This window comes from Oryzias melastigma, linkage group LG3, assembly GCF_002922805.2.
Source record: "Oryzias melastigma strain HK-1 linkage group LG3, ASM292280v2, whole genome shotgun sequence".
Lineage (NCBI taxonomy): Eukaryota > Metazoa > Chordata > Actinopteri > Beloniformes > Adrianichthyidae > Oryzias > Oryzias melastigma.
Window position 1 is genome coordinate 24,143,595 of NC_050514.1, and position 21,720 is coordinate 24,165,314.

The following is a 21,720-nucleotide window of genomic DNA, read 5'->3' on the forward strand; positions in this document are numbered from 1 at the left end:
GAAAATGTGGAGAAAAGCTGGGAAATAACTGCAAAGCCTTCTATACTTTCAGTGCAAAAGTCAAATTTGATTTTGCAGTGAAAATTGTGCAACTTAAAGACTGTCTTAACAAATATAGCAGCAGCTACCCACATGAGTGTGCGTCCATGTGTCTCCAGGTGATTCTGAGTATCTTGGTGCCTCCTGCCATCCTGCTTTTGGAGTACAAATCCAAGGCTGAGATGGCTCACATCCCTCAAAGTCAGGACGACCACCAGATGACCATGGAGGACAGTGAGCACAACTTCCAGAACCTTCATGAAGACATCCAAATGGCAAGATTTATTCGTTCTCTTTTTTTCATTTTGTTTGCATGATGGCTCTGCAGCAGTTCAATACAGTCTTCAAAATTGATTTCAAATGTCTGACACCTAAATTTATGATTTAGTTAATGTGTTTAAACCTGCTTGGTATTCTATTACTACATCAAGGCCTTGTGTTGATAATGGGCATCTTTTGTTCAGGATGTTTTCAAAGAGGCCAGGTCACATGACCATGTAGAGGCAAAACATGACATGGAGACGCATGTCCGGTCCCGAAAACTGCCCCTGACCAGGAAAATCTACGCCTTCTACCACGCTCCCATCGTCAAGTTCTGGTCCAACACGGTAAGTCAATTCCAAGAAAACCTGCTAACATCTGCGGTACATTCCCATCACCTCTCGTCATTCACCTGCATCGTTTTTGCATTTTAAATAACAGAAAAAACGAATTTTCAATGGTTAGGGCAGATGATTGCAGCCCAACAAAAGTGTTTTCCTGCATGCCTGCTGCTAGCTTTCATTTGGGCTGTTCCCAAGCCCGAGGCTGGGTCACAGGAGCCTGAGAGTCGCATACGTTGGATTAATTTGCAGACAAAAGCTTGTTTTTGAGGTTGTTTGAGACTCTGAAGTTCTGATAGCATCACTGAATCAGCTTGTCTGCATATATTGCCTCTGATCAAGCTTATCTCTATCTGCTCTACCTGCTTCAGTACATCAGTATTATTCTGCACCATTGACTTTCACATCAGCTTTGAGAGCAGCGGGTAGATTTTTCCATCAGTTCACAGCTCGCATGACCAGCTTCAGCGACTGTGAAAACTGCAGAACCAATCAAAGTTGGACCAAGAGATTGGATATGTTAAAGTTCTGTTCTTTTCCCACGGTCTCGTGTGTTGTTAACATGTTTCTCTTCCACAGGGAAGCAGTAATTCAGCATTTCCATATGGGAAAACTGATTGTCTCAGATGTACCTTTTTTTTGCTTAATTTAACACGCTGGCAAAGATGATTATCTATTCTAATCATCTACCAGTGTCTGCTTCAACCACTCCAAGTGTTACAGGAGCTGTAATTTACACTAAATCTACTGCAGCTGGGATTTAATATTTGATATTTAGAATAGTATTTTACATTTTCACCTACTTGAGAATTGATTAAACTTTGACTGAGTTGTTCATGATTGATCAACCGAGCTTATGGATGTTGGTTGAAAAGCAAACTAACATATTAGAATTTAAAAACTCAATGTGTAAACAGTGTCTGTCTTGTCTGTTTAAATAAAATAAAAATAAATTATCTTCATGCATTCAGGCATTTAAAAAGTGTTAAGTAGTTTTAACATGGTCTTGTAGCTTTTTTCTCATGATTAATGGCATATATAGAATAGTTTAAGATTAAAACTTTGTTTCTGAGTATTTCATTTAAATCATGCTGGATCTGGAACAAAATGAAAACAGACACTGTGATGGGCGGGCCCAAGTCTCCGTGCTCCGCCCCAATTCTAAATCTTCCCTTTTCTAACAAGTAGATCCATTAACGTCTTAATTTTCCTCATCTGAGCTGGCATCTGGCTCGATGCTAAATGGCTGGATAGCTCCAATATCACACTCCTTTTCTTTTTTTGGCTACACTAATGTTGGGGTTGTGAGAGTCTGTAAGCTACTGGGAGAGAGTGTAAACAAAGGCATGCTGGGACATCAACATAGTTACTTCCATTCCAACAGTCCTACCTACAACCTAGAGGCAAGTTCTGCAGAAAAGATGCCTTAAAGAGTTTTTTATTTTTATTTTGGTCAAATACTGCATAGTCATAAGTAAAAGACCACTGGGAACTATTATACATTAGAAAAAATATAGTTGGAGTGCGACTTAAACAAACTGAGAAATGACAAGATCCATGTATGAGTATGAGAATTGTTATAGCCATCATTTAAAAAAGTTTGTCTTGTCATTGTTTTGAAAATGTTTCAGGATTATCTTTTGTAATATTTTGAACCTTTGTTATAGCTTTTCTACCTGGGCTTCTTGATGTTGTACACATACGTTGTGCTGGTGAAAATGATTGAAACTCCTTCTACTCAAGAGTGGGTGGTAATCGTCTACATCTTCACTTCTGCCATTGAAAAAATCAGAGAGGTACAGACTTAATGAGACTAGTTAATTCCAACTCTTTATTTTGAAATTAAACGGGCTGTTTCTCCTCTTCATTCTTTCTAGATGTTCATGTCAGAGGCAGGAAAAATAAGTCAGAAGATAAAGGTGTGGTTCAGCGACTATTTCAACGTGTCCGACTTTCTGGCCATCGTGACTTTCTTTATCGGCTTCGGCCTGAGGCTAGGCGGAGGTGAAGCCTTCATACCTGGGAGGATAGTTTACTGTCTCAACATCATCTTTTGGTATGTGCGCCTCCTGGATATACTGGCTGTTAACCAGCAAGCTGGGCCGTACGTCATGATGATTGCTAAGATGGTGAGTACTTTTTCTTGACGTATTCACTTACATTTTTTTTGTAGAATGCATGCAAGCAAGTTTTGTAGTCATTTCTGTCAGCATTCTGCCTACATTTATTATTAACGGAATCATTTTGGCCAAACAGAAACCGGATTTGTTTGACCTTGACGAGTTTGATATTCAAATTTTTAACAATGTAGTCTCAAAAAGAGTTGACATTATGTTACAAAACATTTAATAAAAAAAATTTTTTCTACGTTTTTGTTTTGCAGAAAAAAGATGCTCTAATAATGACTCTTTCGCCTTTCTTTAATCCTTTGAGCCTGTTTTAATGCACATTTTTGATCATAAATAAATCCTCTTTTTACTGTTAACACTTAAAGAGCAGTAATCATCTGCATGCATTTGCCAGGTATTGTACCACACATCAACTTTAAAAGGCCCCTAAGTGTTCTTATTCACCACATAAGTAATTCCATGAGTGCTTCCATACCTTTTTAAGGAGTATTAATTAAACTTTGCATTCCATTTTATCATCTTACACTTATTAGCTTTCTTGCTGAGATTTAAACTTACAGGATCCACACACTTTGCTGTGTCTGAGCTTGAATAAATCCATCTTTAGTTTCCTATTTTTCTTTTGAGTCCAACTGGTTTAACTCTTTAGCAGATTAAACCTTTTTTCATCCACTTTACATTTTTTTTGTTAATTTTTTAGGTTGAAATCTGTTTTAATCAGAATCTAAACATTTTATATTTAATTCCAGGCACTCAAGTTTTTAAAGTTTCTACCTGGAAGTTTCTAGGAGGCAGCAGAACTTATCCTGGCAAGAAAGCAAATCATAATTCCTCATATTTTCCCTCTCAGACAACCTAGACTAAATATAAATGTAGTAGATGTGACGTTCCTCTGTGTACTGAACTCTCCTTCCTAAACATCAATATTAGCCTGTCAGTTCTGGGGATTGTTATGATGAAAACATTGCAAATAGGTTTTATTTATTTTAAAGTAAATAAATGTAATATACATATTTATTCATTGTAAAGAAGACCCCAAAATTAAACTGAAACAATTGTATCTTTTTGGCAAATTTACAAATGTTTCTGTGTTTCAATCCCTGGAGTTGAACTAAAAAAACATTGTAGATCTTTGAAAAATTTTCATTATCCTTCAGACTGGTTTTGCTCTGTCTTATATTTTCAATTATGTATTTATTGTTACAGGTGGCTAACATGTTTTATATAGTGGTGATAATGATTGTTGTCCTGCTGAGTTACGGAGTGCCAAGGAAAGCCATTTTATATCCAAACGAGGAGCCCAGCTGGACTCTGGCCAAAGACGTGGTGTTCCAGCCGTACTGGATGATGTACGGGGAAGTGTATGCCTACGAAATCGACGGTAAGAACGACGAGCACAGGAGGGGGGCAGATTATGGGATCATGATTAGTTTTTCTCTGAAAACAGTCAGGATCAAAGACCGGCAACCAGTTCACATTGTCACAGCTCTGTCATGAGGCCAGAGCTTTTAGTTTTTCAGCCTCACCTGCAGTTCATCTGAGTGAATTATTTTTGTTTTGTTGTCTTTCATCCATTTTTCCTCAAAAGTTCATGAAGTTCATGAGGTTTCTCAGACCTCTTAAATGCATCCACAGTTTATCACTGTTTTTTTTACAGCCTAAGTTGTTTATGTAGAAGACTAAACAGCTAAATTATTTTATTGCCTGGATAAGCCACAGATTTCACAGCAGAGCATTCATTTTGTTTTTAATTATTTCAACCCACATGTGTCTCAATCTAGAGTTCATCTATGCTTGAAGTCATGATGTCCTATCCTTCATCAACTACGATGAAAAGCTGTGCATTGCTGTTTTTTTTTTTACGTTTGATTTTTGTCTTCTGCCCTAAATCATGTTGAACTTGTTTTTCCAGTGTGTGCCAACAACAGTGAAGAATCGGTAAGGCCACTATGTGCTGCAGGAGTGTGGCTCACTCCTTTCCTCCAAGCAGTCTACCTCTTTGTCCAGTACATTCTCATGGTCAATCTTCTAATTGCCTTCTTCAAGTGAGTGATAGTCGCCTCCACACACATGGTTTTACCGTGTTGTTCTGAAGCTCTAACACTAAAGCTTCTTCATGCTGTGCTCTGTTCTCCAGCAATGTATATATGCAAGTGAAGTCCATCTCCAATCTGGTGTGGAAGTTCCAGCGTTACCATTTCATTATGGCCTACCATGATAAGCCTGTCCTCCCTCCCCCCTTCATCTTCCTGTGCCATGTCTACTCCCTCTTCTGCATGTGCAGGAAGAGGAAAAAGGAGAGCACCTATGGACCAAGTAAGTGTGCTCCTCTTTTTTTTTTTAATCAGTCCCTTCACAACAGAGTGCTTCACGGACAAACGAACTGTAACTGTATAAAACTGAAGCAAAAATAGCAAATTATACCCCAAAAAAATGTAAATAACATTTCAAATTGACCCAATACAAATTTCAAACCTTTAAAATGCATTTCAATTGACAAAATAAATGTGCTAACTTTTAGAAAGTGCGAAAGGCCAAAGAAAAAATGGATTATAAATGTGAAAATCTGAATCAAATGACAGAGAAAATGAATGGTGTTGCGGCTGATGACCAGACGCTGGTTTCTGTTTCTCTCAGAGCTTTTTCTGACTGAAGAAGACCAAAAGAAGCTTCACGATTTTGAGGAGCAGTGTGTGGAGACGTACTTCCACGAAAAGGATGATCAGTTTCACTCGGGAAGTGAGGAGCGCATACGGCTAACCTCACAAAGGTGAGACCGGTACAGACCATGATACACGTGTGTTTCGAACTGTGATCTGTTTCTACCCTAATTCTGAATAACTATAGCAATAGAAAATGTATGGAGTGAAAGAGGGTTCAAATAGAGAGTTTTAAAATTCAAATCTCAATATTTGATCCTGTTACTCATTATAAAAGATACCTGCAAATGTGGCTTATATTAATGAAGGCGTTTGTGTATTTTTCAGGGTTGAGACCATGTCCTTGCAGCTGAAAGAGGTTGGAAACAAAGTGAACTTCATAAAGCGCTCCTTGCACACGCTGGACTCGCAGATCGGTCACCTACAAGACCTTTCTGCTCTGACTGTGGACACTCTGAAGACTCTGGCGGCTCAGAGAGCATCAGAGGCCACCAAGGTCCACACTCAGATCACCCGCGAGCTCAGTCTGTCCAAGAACGTGGTCCCCAGCATTGTTCCCATGTCGACAGACTCAAAGTCCTCCGCTATAGTCAAACACAGCGTGGGGGCCTACTTCGGGTCCTCTTTTCCTCAGACGGGAGCCAACATTGCAGATTCTCTTTTTGGGATTGGTGCAGACTTGGGGGCTGTGACAGAAAACCGCAGGAGAGTAGCGCCCAGTTTTGGAGAAGAACAGGGGCTGGACCCCACAACGAACCTGCCACTGAGCCCAGAGAAGAAGGCCTTGATTGGGCTTGAGTACCTTGCTGCAGAGGCTGGCTCCTCGGGCAGTGCCGGGTCCGGTGCCTTTGTCCACAGCACTGGGGCTGTTTCCCCTCCAGAGCTGCGTCTGAGAGGCCATTCTCTCACTCATAGTAAGCTGACCCGTCCACAAGAACTGCCTCTCTCCGAGTCGCCATCCAGCCTGCCCAACGTGCCATCCCAAGGTGCCCAGTTCCACATCTCCAGCACTCCTTCCCAGCCCAGTGGTTCCAGCCATCCAGAACTTTCTTTGGCTGGACTTCAACAGCAACCCCTCCAGCGAGACAGCAGCTCTGTAGAGTTTGGGGCTTTTGTGGGTAAGTCAGAAAAGTAGATCTCTGTTGTTGAGACAGTGTTGGTAGTTCTGGAGTTTCCAGCATTGCTCAGCCTCCATGCCTGCTTGATTTCAGTGTTAAACTTGAGGGAGTAGATACATGGAGAGGTACAACACATGATGACAGGGTTTAAAATTGGGTGGCTTATAAATGAAGAGTTCTGGAAAGATTAAGTCCAGTTTGGGGCATGGAGTAGAGTGATCACACCAAATAAAATGCATTTACTTAGTCGGGTGTAATCACGACACCCAGACAACCATGGTTCATTAAAATCAGGAGATGTTTGTGTTTTCTGAGCTTAATCCAGTGTGGGTCTTTAGGCAAGACACTTCAAACTGCTCCCCAACTATGTAGCCACAAAGGGGCCCATGTCTGGGTCTCCCCAGCCCAGATAAAATGCAGGGATGTGTCAGGAAAGGGCATCTGGTGTAAAACTCTTCCAAACCACCCATGCAAATAAGTGAAAAGCAGATTTGCTGTGGTGATCCCTTATGGATTGTGCTAAAATGTGATCAAGCCCCAGAAGAATTACCACTACCAGATCACAGCGCCAAAGCTGTGTTCACAACAAACATAATTTACGTACCAGTTAAGTCAATGTTTCTTTCATCAGTCCTGCAGTGTGTTTGGCAGCAGCTCGTACAGCAGGGCAATATGAGCATTGTGATGCATCCAGAGTTCAATTATCTGAACTTTGGTGAAAAGATGAGTCACGTCGACCAATCAGGAACTTCAGTCCGTGGCGTGTCAGATGAGGATTTTGGACCAACTTCCTCCTGATGCTCAGGTTTTTGTCCTGAACAGCCGTCATTCAGTCGTAACTCCTGCAGTAGATGGTGAACATCATGGTACTGGGAGAGTCTCTGAATGATCTCATGAACATGGAGACGGGATTAACAACGCTTTTGTAGAGCTCTTTAAAATAAATAAACCTGATCTCTCAACATCCTCTTTAAATTTCATGCATTGAGATAAACAGTGGATGCTTCCATGTAGCAATAAAGCTAAAAACGTTTGACGGTAGCCCCTCAACACGCATCTATTCGGTTGAGTATAAATTTGGACAAGTGTCTTGCAGTAAATCTTGCACACGTTGCAAGAAACACAGGAAATGCAAATTTGATACACAAATCCCATTTGGTATGAACGCAGCATAATGGTATTGGTCAACCAGACCATTCTCAAGGCCCTGCTGGCAAACCCAAGAATCTGCAGAAATGCATGGGAAGGAGGTTATATTGAAGCCTGTAGAGCATTCTGGGTCAGGACATAGATGTGATAGACATTTCCCTCCATCTGTTGGAGCACGAACATCATCAACTCAGGATTCACGTGGATATGTATCTAGAACCTGTTTTGTGTTTGAGTTTAGGGCTGCCACTATTAAAATAGTCGACGACTTATTTAATAGTCGATTAGTCGTTACTTTATATTTTATGGAGTCAGAGTGTAATAAAGTTAAAGAAAGTTGTGAGCGTTCAGAACCACAAAATGCACTTTTTTCATCTTTTGAGTCAGTGAGACCAAAACTTTATCTTTAGTGGAAAAATAGTTCCTTTGCTTCAGATGCCGACCTCATTAGAGAGATAAGGAATATACTTTCCATCAAACTCATTTTGACAGGTGACCTTTGACCCTATATATACCCTTTATGTATAAAATTGATATCAAATTGTTGTATCATTTTGAGGGGCGGGCCACCTGTCAAAGCGAGTTTGATGGAAACTATTTTCCTTATTTCTGTCTTATTTGATTTGATCTTGTTTTAATACCAAAACCTAATGGACAGAGGCTGCACGATTCATTAAAAGTTTCATAAACGATCATCTTAATTGTCTTTATTTTTAGTTCGTTTAAAGCTAACGATAGTTAAGATGTGTGCTTTACATCCACTTTGACCCGATTATTCGACTAATCTGAAAAAATAATCGGTGTTTTGTCGACTATTAAAATAATTGTTTGTGGCAGCCTTATTTGAGTTAGTGGTGAGAAGAACTTCTAGATGTCAAAAGAATGAAAGTCTCTTGTCTCACCTAAGTGATATGAGTGTATTCTGACCAGTGTTGTGAGTTCTATTTGGAACACTTAAACTGTTTCAAATGTTTGTTTTTTTTTTCCTCAGGACATAAAGACAGTTTGGACCTTCAGCAGCCCACGCCAATAGAGACTTCAAGCAGACGGCAAAGTCCAACCACACAGACCAAATCACAGGTGGGTGTGTTTGAGCAAGTCCAGTTGGGTTTTTTTTTCTCTTTTGTATTACATTATTTACATAATTCCTTTTTTTTTTTGTATGTTATTAACGCATGCTTCAACATTGACTTATTTTGCATAAAGACCTTTTAAAATGTTAAAGTAAACAGACTCTACAAAGAGTTTGACGTCAGTAGAGGAACACGGCAAACATCCTGCTCCAAACCATTTATCACGCAGCTCTGAAATAGATGCACAAAGGTAAACTTTTCAGAACAACATTCATTTCTTAAACGGTTTTTGCAAAAAGAAGGTTAAAGCATTTAGTTTTAATTTTCTGATTTTAGATTAGGATTTAAAATAAACTTTTTTTTTTTAGCTTTTTACTTGGGTAAATGTAAAACAAGAGGAGTGGGAAAAAAAACATGTGACTCCTCAAAATCTATCAGTAATTGACAAAAATAGCTGTAATGCCAAACAGTCAGTTGGCTCACACTTTTTTATTCCTTACCCTGCATAAGGCAGCTCTTCTCATTCCGTGGATCATTGTTCTCTTTGTTTTGGCTGGAAGACAATTTATCATATTGGGAGTGGAGCAGTTCATGGTCAAATTAGTCGTCCTTTTCACATAAAAAGAATTTTAAACAAAAAGGAAAGAAAATCCTTGCTAAATGTCGACCTTTTTTTAGTCTTCTTAGACCAAACACAACTAACCCTGAGCTGCTAAACTGTACGCTTGAAGCAGATGTGTGGAGGCATCAGGGTCACCTCATCATTCACACCATGCTTATCTTATCAACTCTCCAGAGGCATGAATGGTGAAGAAAAGATGTGCCATCATTTAGTACCGTCACCTTTAACCCAGAAAACTGTGGGGGGGCAACGGCTGCTTACTTGACTTTCATCTAACTCTTTTACTTTAAAATCTATTTACATTAAGGATTACTGTTTAATTCTAGGAGTCAAAATCAGAATCCTTTTAACGGAACTGAGAGGGTTTTTACATTTCAGTGAGTCGGCTGAATTCTTACAGTTTAAGGACATGAAAGTTTGGATGGAGTCAGAATACTCTCACTCTCAGACAATGTCAGTTAATCATTTATGAAGCTTTCTCTTGAAAGATGCAAAGCATTGAATCTTTGAAGGAATTACAGTGGATTTATAAATATGTATTAATTACAGGACCATTTCTCATCTTCCTTGCTTTGGTATAAGTGTGCTGTTGAACACGAGCAGCCTCTTAGTGATGTGATATTTGAAGCCAGACTGAAATCTCTGGTTGCACTTTTCTTTTTTGTATAGTTACAGACCAAAGAAAACCTTTGGGGTTTTTTTCTGTTAGGTTTTGAGTGCAGCCACTGATTCTGTGATCATCAAATCCTTCAAAAGAAAAAATAGTGGGTGAGATTACCAGTTTAGGAAGGTACAATGTTCCTGTTGATCATAATTCGACAGTGTTCATGTCACACTGCCAGGAATTTAACAACTATTTTAAATATGCGTTTCTGAGTATTTCTTAGCTCAAATCGTGTTGAATCAGAAAACCGGAAGCTAAATAAAGCTCAGACTAATGATGCACCTGCTGAAATTGGCGTACCAAACTCTCTTCTCCACTCCGCTCCCTTACATGCACGCTTAGGAATGTGAGTAGTGATGAGCCTTCAACGCTCATGTGATTGTCAGAGCTCGCCTCTGGCTCAAAACTGTACGACTGGACGGATCCAGTATCGCTCACCATTATTTTTATCGGGTCTATAAGCTCGCTTGTGAGCTCTCAGCGACTGGGAAGAGGTGGGTTGGACTGATCCAACAGTCCCGCCCACAACCCAGAATTATACTTGTAATGAGCTACTGCTGCTGTGCACAAATTATGTCTTAAATGACCAAGTCTTTTTGAGTTTCCCTAAAAACTGCTCAATCATAATTAAAAGATCACTAGGAACAATTTTACAAAAGAATAAATAATGGTTGGAGTGAGACTTAAAGTCTTTGGACCTGTATTTTTTCTAGGTCTGATCATTCCCACTGATAAAGTTTTAGTTATGCAGATGATGCTATACTTAATGTAGCTGTGTCACCTATCTACTGTGGTCTTTTAGACTCTTTGCTGCTGCTTAGAGCAGCTAAACCACTGATTTCAGTCAAACTTCCTGCAGCTAAATAATTACTTAGTTTATTTTGTAACCGAAGAACTGATTTTTAGATTAAGTCCAATTAGAAATTGTGGAGTCAAAATACATATATATTCATAATATTCAGATATGAGGTTCAGAAACTCATCAAAGCTAAAGAATTACAGGAAGCAACAGATAAAGCATAGTCCTGATGATCAAACGCCACAGTCTTTGTCCAAGTTTAAACTAAAACCCCAACTTACTTCTCTTATCTCTGGTGCCTTTAACACGTTTGATAAAATAAAAACTTAAGTGTTTGTTAAATACGTTATTTAGTGCTGGTGTTTAAACTCAAAGAATACGAACATTTCTGGCACATTTTCTTATCCAAGTGTTTGTGTGTTTAGTTACAGGGTCAGCCAGAAGGTCGCGGTCAAATGAGAGCCGTTAATTCGTACGCCGGCTTCACAGAGTTCGACAGAAAACCGGCCTTTCTTCATCCTGATTCAAGTAAGCTGCAAAATGAAAATTACACGTCTTTAGGACCTCAAAGAGACCAATGTTTTGGTTGTGTTTGAACCCAGTTCTGATTGTGTGGTTGTTTCTGCAGCTCTGACCAAGAAGGACAGAAGTAGAGTTTCAGCGGAAGATATTCTCATCCATGAAGACCCAAGAGCAGCAGTGCTTGTAAGAACTGAAACTGATATAGTTTTCAGATTTACATGACTTTAAAGGGGAAAAATGTTAACTTTTTTTTCCCTCTTTACCAGGAACGAGTTCAGGTCAAATCAGCTCAAGCCACCAGCCTGTAAGTGTTACTTTAGCACTTTAATCACCCACAGATGATAAACGGTCTCTGTATCACAAACGTACTTCAGTCTGGAGTTGTTGGCTCTTAATTTGGACTGATCTGAACTAGAACTGCATCAAAGGTCCCATCCACAACTTGAAGGCAAATTTCTAATAAACTGACTCTGCAGTAACTATGTACTAGTAAATGGCATAATCAAAATTAAAAAAGCACTGGGAACACTTCGTTAATGGATCAAAAAGACGATCAGAGTGGGACTTAAATAACCTAAGAACAAGTACTGAATCCACAACTTTAATACTTTGCAGCCTCTATGCTGCTGTGAGAAATTGGACGGACTACATTTATGTCCTTCTGTTTTGTCTCCACTTTGCTGCAGAAGTCTTTTTTTCTTCTTTGAACCTGAGCCATAACTTTAAAAGGTTCTTTGATGGGCTTTGAACCCAAATCAGTACAAAACTAATGTAAACGCCACACAAAAGGGTAAATCCAAAAGCAACTGGGCAGCAATACATTTATTTTAATAGAGAAAGGTTGACCTCTGAATACAATCTCAAAGACTTTATCTGTTTTGTTCTGCCACACAATAAATCTAAATACGTCTTTATGAATGATCAAACCAGAGAACGTTTCGGCCTGACGTGGTGTTAATGTTGACTCTCTTCTGCTGACCAGGAGTCGTGGAGGGAACATTGAAAGTCCTCTTTTGTCTCACGTGTGTTTTTCTTTCTCTTAGTAGAGCCCCCGGGGAAGAAACGCTAAACGGTATGACCTCCATTTTCACTTCAGCTTCTGTCTTTGTGCGCATCTGCTTTGTCAGATTTGTTTTTCTGGTTCAGCAAGTCCAAATGCTTCAAAAACCCTAGTGACCTTTGACCTCTTTTTGTTTTTTTACCCCCATATAACCTCAAACTGGGTTTTCAAATATATACTTGGCATTTAAAATAGTACTGTCATGCTATTCATATTTTTTGCAATAAATTAACCGTAATCTGTAATTAATTAATATATTTTAATTGTAAATATTTTTAACCTAAGGATTGCTGTGAAAAGTCTAATTTTTAGGTATTTTTTTTTAGATGTGACATTTTTGGTGCAGTAAAAGATCAAAATACAGCAAAAAAGCAGAACTATGATTTTTTTTTTAAATAATATATTAGAACAGACTTCCAACCTTTACTTTTACATCACCAAGGGAAAAAACTGCAAACTCAAATAATTAAGAAAAAAAAAAGACTTTTACCACATCAAAAAGCATTTGGAACATTTATATCCAAAAATATTTACTTCAAATTTCTAATTATTACAGTAAAACATATGCTGACATACCTTCTTCTAAAGTTAATTACAACAGCAAGACGGTAGAAAACGATGCACGGCGAGTGCTAAAACTGTTACCATGACAATGTGATGCACCACATTTGAAATCGTCCTCTTTTTGTTAAAAATGATTTAAATTTAGCAATATGATTGAAGTTCTATAATGAATTATTTATTTTTTTATATAAATGTCCATGGTACAAGCAGGATAATGATCTTCCAGGTGTGCATTATCAGACATGAACAGCTTCACAGAGGAAGCAACTATCCAACGTAAAAATAAATTAACCAGATTAAAAAAAACTCTCCAAAGTGTCTGTAATGAATCACAATTAACGTGATGATTTGATACCCCAGTGTATACATAAAAAAACTGTTCCTTTCTCTACTTGGTTGCATTTTTTTGTTTACTTCATCAGCTTTATAAGCTTGAATAAAAATGTAAACTTCAAATAGTAAATGATCGTGTAGTCTCAGATCAGAGACGGAAGAGAAAATCTAGAATCCAAAAAACCCTTTTGTTGCTGCAAACGTTTTTAGAAAAGTGACGTGACTTGAACGTTTTGATGCTCCTCATGTGCAGTTTGAAGTGTCCTCGTCACATCAGAACTCATTTTCTGACTTTGTATTAAAAATCCTCTCTGTTCTCCTGTAGTTTCAGCTGCAGTTTCCCTCTACGCTCCGCGGCACTCTCACCTTGGAGTCAGAAAGGACTGTGAGTCTCAAACGCCCAAACATCCCTTCATATTCAGAACAATATTATTTGCATACATTCAAAGATGATTTTTGTTCTGATGTTTTGAATATATATTACGTAATAGTGACTGCATTACTTAATCAAAGCCAAAAAAATGTTTTCTCCAAGTATTTTAGCTCTGCAGGCTGAGGTACTTTAACTACAGTCTGTTAAGTAAAATGTTTGATGTTGCACAGCTCCATCTACTGGTAGACCAAAAGAAAGCAGGATTTGGTTAACATCTTTGATCCATGTCTGTTTTTTTAATAAGTGAACTGATCATTTATGCAAACGTGGACGCTCACTCTTATTTGTTTTATCTGCAGCTATTGGCTCACCCTTCAAACCCATGGAAAGCTACCAGTATTCTGGTAAGAACACGGTTTTTATTTAATGATGCAGAAGAAGCTTCAGTGTTTCGCTCCTGTTTATGCTTCTCCTGTTTCCTCTCAGCTGTGGAGCGCAACAACTTGATGAGGCTGTCCCAGAGTATACCCTTCACCCCCGTGCCCCCCAGAGGTATGGCGCATCTCTAAGCAACGGCAGGCAGTTGGAGAATGAGGAAGTGCCCGAAAGATAACAACAAATCTGACCAGTGTTTTTCTCTTGCTGCACCTGCAGATGTTTGAGCTGCAGACTTGGCTGCATTCTTTCAGTTTGTGTTTTTTTTTTCGTTATTGAGGAGAAACTAGCTTTAACCCTGGGATTTTCAGTTTTCAGAGAAGAGCTCCTGTCGGCCTCTGTGCCATTTGATGAAGTTGTACACAAAAGTGGTCAAGCAGGTTTAAAAGAAATACTCCATCTAAAACCAACTGGGCAAGCCTGAATAATCGTTTCCTGGATGATGTGTAAATGATTCATAAGATGTCTGTTTAACAGCTTTTGTTTTGAAATTCTTTTTTTTAACGATTAACCGCTCAGAGATTGTTTTTGAGTCGAAACTAAAATAAATTCAGTTTAACTCCTGGACACCCATGCTGATTAAGATATCGCCCATGTGTTCATTCAGGGGAGCCGGTAACTGTGTACCGCCTGGAGGAGAGCTCGCCCAACATCATCAACAACAGCATGTCTTCCTGGTCCCAGAGGGGCTTCTGTGCCAAAATCGAGTTCCTCAGCAAGGAGGAGATGGGTGGAGGTCTGAGACGGGCCCTCAAGGTGCTCTGCACTTGGTCCGAGTACGACATCCTGAAGCCAGGACACCTGTACATAGTCAAGTCCTTCCTTCCTGAGGTGGTCCAGACGTGGCAGAGCATCTACAAGGAGGACACTGTGCTGCACCTTTGTCTCAGGGTGAGGAGAGGGGCGGGGCCATCCTCATGTCACGCAGTTTTCTGGTGATGTCACGTCAAACCCACTTCTGTTATGAAATCTGCAGGAAATTCAACAGCAGCGAGCTGCGCAGAAGCTGACATTTGCCTTTAACCAAATTAGGCCCAAGACGATCCCTTATTCACCCAGGTAAACAGCACTTATCTGTAACACTCTTCACTTTGCATGGTTGTATTCACTTTCAATGGGCTCGCTTTGACTGCCCAGCTGAGAATATTCAGGATTCTGGATGAGATGTTTCCATGGAGGAAGAAAATTCTCCTAAAACTTGATCAGAAGTCCAGTTTGGAGCATCTCTGTGACATAACACCCTCTGGTTCACATGCAGCCCAGTCAGCTCGTTCTCACATGACCCCGCTGAAATCTGAAGGCTCACCTGTCTCCCTGCAGGTTCCTGGAGGTGTTCCTGCTGTACTGCCACTCTGCCGGGCAGTGGTTTGCCATAGAGGAGTGCATCACCGGCGAGTTCAGAAAGTTTAACAACAATAATGGCGACGAGATCGTGCCCACCAACCTCCTGGAGGAAACTATGCTGGCCTTCAGTCACTGGACGTACGAGTACACTCGGGGGGAGCTGCTGGTGCTGGACCTGCAGGGTAAAACTCCCCGATCTGATCAGGCTGTTTCCAACGTTCATAAATGACTCAGAGTAAAGAGAATGACCGTTTTCCCTTTAATTCTTGTGTTTTTTAGGCGTTGGGGAGATTCTGACAGATCCTTCAGTAATTAAGAGTGGAGAGAAGGGGTGAGCGTTTTCAGTTCATGTCACACATCAGGGATGATCCATGAATAAATTCCTTTAGTTGTTTAATTTGTGACGTGTGTCTGACTCCTGCAGATCCTACGACATGATTTTTGGACCGGCCAACCTGGGAGACGACGCCATCAGGAACTTCCGCGCCAAGCACCACTGCAACTCCTGCTGTCGGAAACTCAAACTTCCCGGTATGAGAGGCTTTTGTAACCATCCGCATTTTTGCTCCATGAAAATGTTTAAATTATTCAGACTGTCTCAGAATTCAAGCACATTCCTCCAAAATAAGATTTGATTTAAGTTTTTTTAATTTGATATTTTTGAGAACTTTGTACAGACAAACTGACACATAGTACTGACCTTTTGACCCTCTACTCTTCAGCCTGACCCTTAAGGTCTACAAACTACTGACTGCATGTGAGAACTGGACTGAGTGACAGTCCCCATAGAAAGTGTCTTTCTTCCGGCTCCAATAAAATGGTCAAATTTTTGTGATATGGATACCGTCATGTTGGAATCAAAAATGATCAATGAGCAGTGATTGGTCAGAGTTTCTATGGCAACAACTCTCGCCAATCAGGAGTGAGCTTGAAAGCAGGTTGGAGAGAATCTGTCAAACATTCGATGCAAGACCACCTAGTGTTATTGAGGCATCTGATTGGCCAGTTTATTACTTGAATAATTTGCACCACAGAAAATATATCCCTAAAAAAATTGAATTAGCAAGAACATGGGATTTTGGCTTCTTGGAACTAGCAGCTACATCTTATTTGGAACTTGAGGGGGGAGGGGCCACTCAGTCCAGTTCTCATATACAGTCAATACTACAAACTAAAATATTTGTATTAAATATTCATAAAACCCAATACAAAAAAGATCTCACTTTCAAACTGTCGCTCCTCATCTTTGGAATTCCTTTGTTTTGTCATGACATCAGATAAGCTTAGTGTTTAAAAACCTGAAACGTTTCTATTCAGAAAAGCTTTTAGTCAGTCTTAGTCTAATGCAGGGTTCTAAAAGTCAATTTATCTCAGCCTCTGGCTGAGGCTGGGCTGTATGAGGTTCCATTTGTGCCAAAATTATGTTTTTTTTGCCTCCACTGTCTATGTCTACTGAACACGTTTATTGAACATTTGTTAATGTCTATGTACTACTAAGCAATATCTTCTGTGTCCTGTAAAACGACAGGAGCTAACGACTCTAGCAACCGTTGCTAAGGACTTTTCTGACGACCAGATCCAACGACACTAGCAGATGCAAAGTTTTAAGCATAAAGCTGAAACATCACAAAGCAAATACAAAGCTATCATCAAAGAAGTGTGGACATGCAGAAGATATTGCTAAGTAGACTTTGAACTTTTATATTAAGGCGGGGGCTGCAAAATATTGACTTGGGGAGCTGCAAATAACCCGCAGGCCTCCAGTTTGAGACCCCTGACCTATTAACTATTATCTTTACTTTTAGCAGCTCCTGTCAGTGTTGGATGTTTTAATCTGTCTGGGTTTTTTCTTTTATGTTGTCTTTTTTTTTTTAATAAAGCACTGTGTGATAACGTTCTGCAGAAGGTTCTGTATACATAAAAATTTACTTACTTATTTGCATTCAGATAAATAAAAGCATTGTTTTGACTGCAGCTGTTCATGCACGTGCTGCTTAATGAGTGATGTGGAGGCGTCCGGGAGCAGATATCTGACTTGTTTGGTTTTTTTCTGTTCTTTCACAGAAAAAGTCTCTAATAACTGGACCGCTCAGATAAGATCCTGAGGAGACTTAAGCTACGGTTACTTATACAACTGCTGCTGCGCAATGGGGAGGCACTGGCAGAATTTTCAGGATTTCATACCACTATTTGATTTTCTTTTTTTTTTTTTTTCTTTCAATCAAAATTCTAGCTGTTGCCCCATTTTATAATGGGGTCATCCCCGCCTGTCACTCGACTGCCACAGCCTGACCTCAAAATGTGCACGGACAGCCACTAATCGATGTCCACTTTTAGAGAAAAATCCACTAGTCTTCTTAAAATGTTTCTTTTTTCCTAAAATCTGTGCGACTGCTAATGCAGCCCCGCAGCCTCCTGCTGAATTTGCTCCCATTTAAGTCGCTGCACGGTGGCATTTCTGAACATGTGACCGTAGTATTAGTCAGGTTTCTGTATAAAGACTCACAGTTAACATTTTTACTTTTGTCCTCGTCAGATCTGAAGAGGAACGACTACACGCCTGACAAAGTGACGCTCCCTCAAGATGATCCCCCAAACTCAGGGGGCGGAGTCAAAGAATCCCGCCAGTCAATGAGACTGATGCTGTGATCAGAGACTGTGTGTGTCTGTATGTGGGCAGATTTTTTTTGTTTTTTATTTTCTGGGGGGGGGTTGTATAATACATTTAAAGCCAAGGAACAGGAAGGTACACCCAATCAACTGGAACGGTAGTGTTTCCATGGAAACCAGTGCATGTGGAGCACGCTCCTGCCCGTCACCGATCCACACGTGAACAGTTCATTCATCCATGCGTGGTCAGGTGGGCTGGGGCAGCATGGTTGCAGGGGGGTATTTATTAAGAAGTTGCCTTGTTCTAACACAAAAAAAGAACAAAACCAAGTGCTTTGTCCATCTGTTACAGCAGCTTCACAGAACAGCCTGCTGAGGCACTGCGGCCACACCGTTTTTATAAACTTGTATCAAAACTTCGTTTCTTAGCCGATCATGATATAAATATATATGAATTTGAAATCTTGTAAAATATGGGCAGATTGCAATGCAACTTTTACAGGAAAATGTATGTAATTTTATTGTATTGGAAGTGTGTCCGCCACAATCTTGCTGATAGTTTTTATTGTTACAGAGGTACTAAAGGTTTATCTTTGTCATCAACTGTTGTTATGAGCAAATCACAATCCAGTGTATCTTATAGATACAGTTATGTGGCATGAGCTGAACAAAATCAGGGGAACTGACAAACGTTAAGGATATTGCTGTATACATTTTGTACTGAATATCATTTTAAACAAATAAAATATTTAAAAAAAAAAGTGGGTCCTGCCTCTTTAACTGATTTTTTTTTTTTTGTTTTTTTTAACAGATCGTATCTTTGCTGTGGTTTTCTTTTTTTTCTTTACAGATTTTTTTTGTGTTTCCTGTAACTCAATGAAAGGAACCAGCAAAAGTTATTTTAGTTGAGTCGAGAATCTGGTTTAACCGCTGAGCGTTTCCCACATTAAGCCCCATTTAAAAAGTTTACGACTTTATAAAAGGAATCCTGTGGTTGTGATGACTGACGGGAAGGTGAACGTTTGCCTGCAGAAGCAACCGATGCATCAGCAGTTTTTACGGCTTCTCGTCCATCGTTACCTCCAGATATTTGAATCTGATGAAATCTCTGGATTATGATGACCAGCACCTGTTGAGCTGAAGAGGCCGCCGCCCACTCCTCCACCCGCATGTGGGCGACGTCGTCTGCATCTCACTTGAACTGAACAATGTAATCAAACATTCCAACCTCCCAGTGGGCGGGGCTTCCTCTACAGCAGGGGGAAGTCTTGACTCAACATCTCAGTCTTCTCTGCCGAGTGCCGACTTGACAGCTGCCAAATCATGACGACAGTCACCATTAAATACTGGTAAGAACACGCTCGCTTTATTAAACTAAACAAACATCTAAATGAGGAAATCTAAACGTCTTTATGCTTGTTACTTTTTTTTTTTTTTTTCTCTCAGTAAAGGATGAAGTTATGCGTACCGATACCAGGAACTGGCCGGCATCCTCAGGCAAGTTCCTGGTGTGAAGGTGCAGGGGGTCACGGGGGAGCCGGGTGAGATGCTGCTTCCTATTTTTAAAGAGAAACCTCCATCAGAGAGCAGAGATGTGCACCAGTGTTGCATTGAGATCTCCTGCGAGAACTTGACGGTTTCATTAATTTTATTTATTTACTGTCGATCATGCAGATAGTTTTGAGGTGCTGGTGGGTGAGCAGCTCATCTACTCGAAGCTGGAGACCGGAAAGTTTCCTGAGGCTGAGCTGGTAGGTGAAGCTCCTTTAAGAACCCGTTCATGTGTTTCAAATTACAACTGAAAATCTTAATACTGATATTTCCATTTTCATTTTTCTATCTTGTCCAGGTAGAACAAAAAGTAAGAGAACTGCTTCCTGCAGGAAGCAGTTCTAAGAAGAATTCAAAGTTTGCCAAGCTTAAGAACAGATGCCATCACCAGTAGATGACTGATCTTTCTGCTCTCACATTTTTTCAAATACATTCACATGAAACTCGCTGAGAATGTAAAGAAGAAGTTGATGAGAGCATTCAGCAGAAACCAGGAACTGATCTGCCCTTCTGTTAATGAATGCACACACCTAAAACACATGTGGTGTGTGCAGGATGCCGTCCAGAAGCTCTTCAGCTCACGGTCCTTCTGCTGCCATTCTTCACATTTCCTAGTCCAGAAATTTAAAGCTTAACTATTCATCAAGTTGTGTACATATTTTGGTGTTTCCCTCTGAGATGCTCACCACAGACTCTCTGTGGGAGAGCGTAAATGTTCCCAGGATCCTCTGTTCTAAAGTTCAATCCTCAATTGGGCGGTGGAAAGGGAAAACGTCCAAAAAAGAAAAAAATCTATAAATCCTACAGTTCTAGCAAAACGGAAAACTCTCATTTAACCAGATTTGGAGGCCTCACCCCCCCCCCACCCCACCCCTTTTTTTTCCTACTACATGTTTCCCACGACAGATGAAAGACGTGACCCGAGTTCCTCAAAATATGCTTTATTGTGCGCTGTAAATGTGGGCTGGAGCTCGAACGGCAGCCGTGAGAATGCTTTCTTTAGATGAGCAGCTAAAACTGAGCGGTTTCTATAAGATATTTCCTTCTACAGGTTCATGAATTCTGTTGATTTCTTCAGAAGTCAACAGAATTCATGAAAAAAAAGCAGAAGAAGTTCACGAGCATCATTGTCTTTTAGCATCAGAAGTATTTTAGGCCCTTTTCTATCTCTACCCCTCAAATGTTTATCATTGATCCCTTTTTTAGAAACATTTTCTCTTATTTGTTTAGCAAAGAAAAGTCTTCCGTGTGAAGCTTCAGCTTTTATCTTGTTTAGTGTGTTTGATCAATTTGACCTGAAACTCGTCTCTTCATTGTCAAGTTGATGTAAAGTTTGATTAAAAACACATCTTATGATTTTTTTTATATATATATAAATATGTTTTACCAAGTGCTTAAATAAACTTGGATTGAAATAAATGATGGGGTTTGATTCATTATTTTAGTTGTCAAAAGAAGAATAAACCGTGTTTGGAGGAGCAGCCCTGATTTACGGGTTTATTACGTTTCCACACCTGCTGCCCTCTGTGGCCCCATCATCTGACACTGAGATCGGTCTGCAGTCGCTCTTTCTGCTGCTTCTGAGACGTGATCCGCAGATCAGAGGCAACAGCATAGGGAGGAAGAGAAGAAGATGAAGATAAGTCGCAGCTATTCAGAGTATTTTATGGCTCAGTAGCTTCTTTTTTTTTTTTTGTCTGACAGATAAAATCCGATCTGTAAGTCGCTGCATCTTCTCATGAGTCCTCTTCACTGCAGCTTCACAACAAAACAAGCCCAGATCAAAGGCCTTAAATGCATTTTTTTCATTTTATTTATATGTTAATGAAAAACACAGGGAATTAAAAACTGATTATCTGGTGGATTTGTTTGCTTGAGAACAATTATTTTACATTCAAGTTTTTCTCTTAAATTGTGATGTACACAGCTGAAGATTACATTTTTTATTCAAGTTTTTTTTTATCCCCCTTGAATAAGTAAAAATTTTGTTCACACAAAAAAAAAAAAATTATGTGCACAATTTTTCCAATCAGCGTGTTTCTACACACACTAATGTAGCATTGTGGGCTAAAG

The 21,720-nt window shown here is 39.8% G+C and overlaps 1 protein-coding gene across 4 annotated transcripts in view; it reads left to right on the plus strand.

Moving 5' to 3' along the window:
• The window catches only part of trpm7 (transient receptor potential cation channel, subfamily M, member 7), a 43,528-nt gene extending 22,462 nt beyond the window's left edge, over window positions 1-21,066 (plus strand). Inside the window, exons 18-43 of one of the 4 annotated variants that reach the window (XM_024295302.2) lie at window positions 159-314; window positions 504-647; window positions 2,309-2,437; window positions 2,519-2,770; window positions 3,977-4,151; window positions 4,683-4,815; window positions 4,908-5,086; window positions 5,408-5,540; window positions 5,758-6,548; window positions 8,689-8,777; window positions 11,281-11,383; window positions 11,484-11,560; window positions 11,644-11,681; window positions 12,421-12,449; window positions 13,660-13,719; window positions 14,067-14,111; window positions 14,194-14,259; window positions 14,750-15,033; window positions 15,119-15,201; window positions 15,463-15,668; window positions 15,766-15,817; window positions 15,911-16,017; window positions 18,023-19,445; window positions 19,543-19,637; window positions 19,771-19,847; window positions 19,946-21,066. In XM_024295302.2, the coding sequence (XP_024151070.1) occupies window positions 159-314; window positions 504-647; window positions 2,309-2,437; window positions 2,519-2,770; window positions 3,977-4,151; window positions 4,683-4,815; window positions 4,908-5,086; window positions 5,408-5,540; window positions 5,758-6,548; window positions 8,689-8,777; window positions 11,281-11,383; window positions 11,484-11,560; window positions 11,644-11,681; window positions 12,421-12,449; window positions 13,660-13,719; window positions 14,067-14,111; window positions 14,194-14,259; window positions 14,750-15,033; window positions 15,119-15,201; window positions 15,463-15,668; window positions 15,766-15,817; window positions 15,911-16,017; window positions 18,023-18,135 (3,444 nt within the window). In that variant the 3' untranslated portion in view covers window positions 18,136-19,445; window positions 19,543-19,637; window positions 19,771-19,847; window positions 19,946-21,066. Of the gene's footprint in view, window positions 1-158; window positions 315-503; window positions 648-2,308; window positions 2,438-2,518; window positions 2,771-3,976; window positions 4,152-4,682; window positions 4,816-4,907; window positions 5,087-5,407; window positions 5,541-5,757; window positions 6,549-8,688; window positions 8,778-11,280; window positions 11,384-11,483; window positions 11,561-11,643; window positions 11,682-12,420; window positions 12,450-13,659; window positions 13,720-14,066; window positions 14,112-14,193; window positions 14,260-14,749; window positions 15,034-15,118; window positions 15,202-15,462; window positions 15,669-15,765; window positions 15,818-15,910; window positions 16,018-18,022; window positions 19,446-19,542; window positions 19,638-19,770; window positions 19,848-19,945 lie in introns of those variants that run through there. The other 3 variants (XM_024295303.2, XM_024295304.2, XM_024295305.2) reach the window with 3 other exon arrangements.
• Window positions 21,067-21,720: the final 654 nt, after the last annotated feature.